Source organism: Pyrus communis, chromosome 4, assembly GCF_041283825.1.
Source record: "Pyrus communis isolate YQ-2024b chromosome 4, ASM4128382v1, whole genome shotgun sequence".
Classification (NCBI taxonomy): domain Eukaryota; kingdom Viridiplantae; phylum Streptophyta; class Magnoliopsida; order Rosales; family Rosaceae; genus Pyrus; species Pyrus communis.
Genome location: NC_142568.1, coordinates 13161992 through 13167915, shown reverse-complemented (window position 1 = coordinate 13167915; position 5924 = coordinate 13161992). Strand labels below are relative to the sequence as shown.

The 5924-nt window shown below is 40.6% G+C and overlaps 1 protein-coding gene across 1 annotated transcript; it reads right to left on the bottom strand.

Annotated features, from left to right (window-relative positions):
- Nucleotides 1-3105: 3105 nt before the first annotated feature.
- LOC148697478 (uncharacterized) lies at nucleotides 3106-4316 on the bottom strand. Its single transcript, XM_088692421.1, has 2 exons — nucleotides 3461-4316; nucleotides 3106-3134 (listed from the first exon to the last, which is right to left on the bottom strand). Exons 1-2 carry the CDS (start codon nucleotides 4314-4316, stop codon nucleotides 3106-3108), a joined length of 885 nt encoding a protein of 294 aa, XP_088548547.1.
- Nucleotides 4317-5924: the final 1608 nt, after the last annotated feature.

Sequence of the window (5924 nt, the reverse complement as noted above, 5' to 3'; positions counted from 1 at the left end):
TATTTCACTTGTATGTTCTTTTACAATTGTACAACAATATATAAGAGGATTAACCTCTTGCTTTACACCACAACAGCTGGTTTAGGGAAAAATAAAATAACATCCCCTTGAATTAAGGGAGATGATTAATCCCTTGAATTAAGGAAGAAAGTGCCGAAAGCACTCTTGAATTATGGAAGTTGTCTGGCTTAGGGAATAATAAAATAACATCGCCTTGAATTAAGGGAGATGATTAATCCCTTGAATTAAGGAAGAAATTGCCGAAAGTGCCTTCCAATACTCCCCCTCAAGCTGGATCCAGAAGGTTTATGGATCCAAGCTTGGACAGAAGCCATTGAAACCGATGAGAAGCCAAGGGCTTGGTGAAAATGTCGGCCAATTGGTCGAAGCTTCGTGTATACTGTGTCTGAATTACCTGCGACTGCACCTGTGCCCGAACGAAATGACAATCAACCTCAATGTGTTTCGTTCTCTCGTGAAACACGGGATTAGATGCTATATGCATTGCTGCCTGATTGTCACAGAATAAGGACATAGGAAGAGTTGCAGGAAACCCTAAATCACACAGAAGACCCTTGAGCCATATCAACTCACATGCAATGGAAGCCATTGCACGGTACTCAGCTTCGGCACTGGATCTGGCGATAACAGTTTGCTTTTTACTTTTCCAGATGACCAAGTTTCCACCGACAAATGTACAGTAGCCTGAGGTGGACTTACGATCGATTGCGTTGCCTGCCCAATCAGCATCATAATACCCTACGACTTGAGTGTTATCATTCTTCCGCATGATGATACCACGACCCACTGAACCTTTTAAGTAGTGTAAGATTCGTTTAACCAGAGTCAAATGTTCAATAGTCGGGGAGTGCATGAATTGGCTCACAAGACTTACAGAATAGGTGATGTCGGGTCTAGTGATTGTGAGGTAGATCAATTTTCCAACCAATCGCTGATAATGGGTGATATCCATGAGTAGCGTGCCCTTCAAGCTAGGTTTTTGCTTACTGTCAAGAGGAGTGGTGGCTGGTTTAGCATCGCTCATGTTGGCATCATTAAGCAAATCCAAGACATACTTTCTTTGGTTAAGAAACAGTCCCTTGTGTGAGGTTGCCACTTCTATACCAAGAAAGTACTTCAATATCCCAAGGTCTTTAATTGCAAATCTTTGTCTAAGAGACTGTTTGAGAGTGGAGATCTCGTCAGTATTATCACCCGTAATTATCAGATCATCAACATAAATAAGCACAACTAATGTGCCCACAGCTCCTGTGCGAACAAATAATGAGGAATCGGCGTTGCTGCTTTTGAAACCAACACTAGTGAGAACTGAGCTCAGTTTGGCATACCAAGCTCGTGGGGACTGCTTTAGGCCATAAATGGCTTTGTGCAATCTGCACACCACATTCAGTTCATTGCTTTGTGGATGCCCTGGTGGCAATTTCATATAGACTTCTTCTTTGAGATCACCGTGCAAGAATGCGTTCTTTACGTCCATTTGGTACATGGACCATCCTTTGTTTACAGCTACAGACAATAACACTCTTACTGTGTTCATTTTGGCCACAGGTGCAAACGTTTCTTTGTAATCCACCTCAAATGTTTGAGTGAATCCCCGAGCCACCAATCTTGCTTTATGTCTCTCAATTGAACCATCTGACTTGAATTTGAGTTTATAAATCCATTTGCAATCTACTGCTTTCTTGCCTGTTGGAAGTTTGGTGATGCTCCAGGTATTGTGTTGATCTAAAGCTTTAAGTTCTTCTTGCATTGCCTCTTTCCACACCTCTTGGCTGTTGGCCTCGTGGAAATTCTGAGGCTCCTGGTAACTGGATATAGTGCTTAGGAATGCAGCATGATTCGGTGTCACTCTCTTGTATGACACACAATTGGAGATGGGATGTGTGGGTTTGTACATAACAAAATCCTGAAGTCTTGTGGGAGTTTTTCTAACTCGCATTGGATTGCGTCGAGGAGCTGGAAGCGTTGTTTCACACTCATTCGCATCATCTTCATTGTCACAATTGTCATGCAGTGTATCCTCAGAATGAGACCCTTCATTGCTATCTTCATTGGGAGAAGCATCAACGTTGACATAACTGAGCTCGTGTTGATGTGGTTCATCCAGTTCAATTCTTGGTAGTGGGAACACATCCAAGATGCCATCCCCTTGGGCTGTGAGTTCACTTGACTTGCTGAAAAAAGGGTTAGTTTCATGAAATCGCACATCTTTGGACACAATCAATCTCCTTAATTGGGGATTATAACACTTATATCGCTTTTGTGTAGAGGAATAATCTAGGATCTAATTTATTTCTGTGAAGAGATTGAATATGCACAAAACAAATGCAGCCAAACACTTTAAGATGTGAGAGTTCAATTTTCCTTCCTTTCATAACCTCGAGTGGAGACTTGAATTCCAAGACTCGGCTGGGTAATCTATTGATGATATATACAGCTGCCATAACACCTTGAGACCAAAATCTCTTTGGTACATTCATTTGTAGCATTAGTGCTCTTGTTTTTTCAAGTAGGTCACGGTTTTTGCGTTCGGATACACCATTTTGTTGAGGTGTTCCAACACAACTTGTTTGATGCATGATGCCATGAGTGCTCAAATATTGTTTCATGATATGGGACATATATTCGGTGCCATTGTCAGACCTTAAGGTTTGAATTTGGGAGGAGAAATGGTTTTTAACAAGGTTATGAAAGTCCTTAAAAACTTTCATAACTTCATTCTTAGACTTTAAGAGATATAACCATGTGACTCGAGAAAAGTCATCCACAAAAATCACAAAATACTTATAGCCATCAAATGGTTCACTAGTTGGTCCCCATACATCTGAATGAACTAGTTCAAAACACTTACTAGTTCTAGACAAGGAAGATTTAAAAGGTAGTCGAGTGGATTTAGACAAGTGACATGTTTCACATGAAATATCATCCTTTCCTAAGTTTGGAAATAGAGTTGACAAAATGGGTGAAGAAGGATGAGCTAAACGTTGATGCCACAATTGATTATCTTGAATGTGGTTGAGCTTGGCTTGAAACCCTCTAGGATTGCTCTTTGATATGTAATAGAGACCATCTAAATAAAACCCTTCACCAATCGTCTTCTTGGTGGCACAATCCTGAAAGATAACATTGCGAGGAGAAAAAATGGCTAAGCAATTCAAGGTATTTGTGATCTTTCCCACAGATAGAAGTTGAAATGGGAAGGAAGGAACATATAAAGCCATTGATTCAATTTTGTCTGACATTAATTTTGTTTTTTCCTTCCCTAAGACCTTTACATTCTTACCATTTGCAATTGAAACTTGAGAAGGGTTTGCAAATTTTTCAAATTTTTGAGACTTAGACACATGGTTGGTCATATGATCTGTGGCACCCGAATCTACAACCCAAAAATCATGCAACATATTTATTTTAAGAGCAGTTTTAAAGGCTTTCATGATACCTTGTATGTCCTTTTGGGGTATGGATCTCGTGTCTGCCAAGAACCCTGCAAACTTGCCGAGCAATGCCGTCGAGTTCCCTTCTTCTATGCTATCAGCACAATCACTTCCAGCAACTCCTTTCTTGATTTGAAGATACGACATAAACTCGTTCATTAGTTCAGCAGGATTCGCTGTGAAGTTCTTAAGTGGATCTGGCCCATTGGAGGTGGAGGTAGACACATCATTCGCTCGATGTGGAGCACGGTTCATCCTTTGCACACCCTTGTTGTCCTTCATGAACTCAGGCTTTAACTCTGGGTGTAAGATCCAGCATGTGTCTTTGACGTGACCTATATTATTGCAGTGTTGACACTTCAAGTTCGGATGTTTTCCTTTGTACCTCTTTTCGTTGGTTATATATGCCCTAGCCTCAGGTACACTGGTCGTTGTACCTATGTTCATGACTTTCCTTCTTACTTCTTCCCGTTGAATCGTCACACACACACTGGTGAAAGAAGGAAGCTCAGTGTTCATGAGTATGTGACATCGAAGATCTTCATACGTTGAATCAAGACTAGACAAGAGTTGGAATATCTTGTCTTCTTCTGCTCTCTTTCGTAGTAGTGCTGCGTCGGTTGTGTCAGGGCGATAGATTTCCAACTCATTCCACATGCTTTTCATGCTTCCTAGGAGTTGCACAAACGGTTTGCCATCTTGCTGCAGATCGGAGATGTCCTTCTTTAATTGGAAGACCCGTGCAACATTGTTTTGGATGCCATACATTTCCTTGACCGCTTCCCATAACTGGTACGAGGATTCTGAATAGCTGAATATTTCAGCTAATTTACGATCCATGGAATTCAAAAGCCATGACATAACCAGCTGATCCTTGCTAAGCTAGGATTCATAGTTTGGTGAGGAAGCATCAGGTATTTTGAAGCTTCCATTTATGAACCCCAGCTTGGACCTTCCACCTAGCGCCAAAGACACAGCTCTCGACCAAGGCAAGTAATTAAACTCATTCAACACGACTGAGCTTAATCTTTGATTTGGGTTGACGTCCACCTTATGCACGTTCATGGAGGAAGGATCCTGTGAGCTTTTAGCTTCGGATATCAGCGGATTGTCTTCAGACATTTTGAGGATTGAACACGCTCGGATAGCAGTATAGCAGACGCAGGTTAATTTTCCTGCTCTGATACCATGTTGATTTTCAAGGATTGAATTATATTTCACTTGTATGTTCTTTTACAATTGTACAGCAATATATAAGAGGATTAACCTCTTGCTTTACACCACAACAGCTGGTTTAGGGAAAAATAAAATAACATCCCCTTGAATTAAGGGAGATGATTAATCCCTTGAATTAAGGAAGAAAGTGCCGAAAGCACTCTTGAATTATGGAAGTTGTCTGGCTTAGGGAATAATAAAATAACATCCCCTTGAATTAAGGGAGATGATTAATTCCTTGAACTAAGGAAGAAAGTGCCGAAAGTGCCTTCCAATAAGATGTTTACTTGAATGTTTTGGAATCGTAATAAAAATAGTATTGATTTCATTTGTGCTATTTACTAGCTTACATAAATCGGAAACAATACCACTATGATTACTAAAATGCTCTTATTTATATAAGAAAAAAATTCATTGGATTATAAATTAATTATATTATTATGACCAAGAACATGACACCAAGACCATGACAATATTGATTTTTAATAGACTTGATTTTATTGGAACATTTATAAAATTTGAAAAACGGAATGGTGGTGGGTAGCGGGAAGGGGTGGGCGGGGAAACTGAAACTTCAGAAACTATTTAACAGCATAATGGGCAAGACAAGTTGATTCCTTATTTCGGGCTTCATGTGGAATTGAAATACTACCTTCATCTAATGAGTCTAATTCTCCACTTCGGAGGAATTGAATTCCTAAATTTTTGTAGACCCCATATTTTTCTTTTGTTATCTAATATTTAGTAAACGCAAGGGTAACTCGTAATTGAAATTCAACTCTATCATTTGATTTCGATTACGGTTACGTAAACACGCAGCTAGACTTCCAGCAATCCCACGGATTCAACCTCTGCAATTGCCGACGCCGAGCTATCCATTAAACTTGTACATTCTATCGAACGCATTCCCGCACCTTCTCACCACTGTGGCCACCATCCCGTCACTCTACTCACCTCACAAAACCACCCGTTCACTTCAAAGACTACGTGGCTCATCACTCCGTCTTGTTCACTCCTTTGGCTCCCTCTGGATCCATGTCCAGCACGCGGTATCCCTTGCATCGGCATGTCTCTTATTCATGTTTATCTCCTGGATGTCGATACTTTGTTTCCCAAATTTCACATACGGTGGAGCGAACCACGTATGAACAAGCTTGTTAAGATCCTCAATGGGTTGCAATGATGCAGGCTGAAATTACTGCTGTCGAGGAAAATAAAACCTGGAGTTTTGTCCCTCTTCCACCCGGACAACGA

Excerpts from the sequence above, each read along its gene's own strand:
- LOC148697478 (XM_088692421.1), bottom strand. The coding sequence starts at position 4,316 with ATGTCATGGCTTTTGAATTCCATGGATCGTAAATTAGCTGAAATATTC. Across the intron at positions 3,135-3,460 it reads ACCCCAAAAGGACATACAAG|GATTGTGCCACCAAGAAGAC; the intron begins GTATCATGAAAG and ends GTTATCTTTCAG.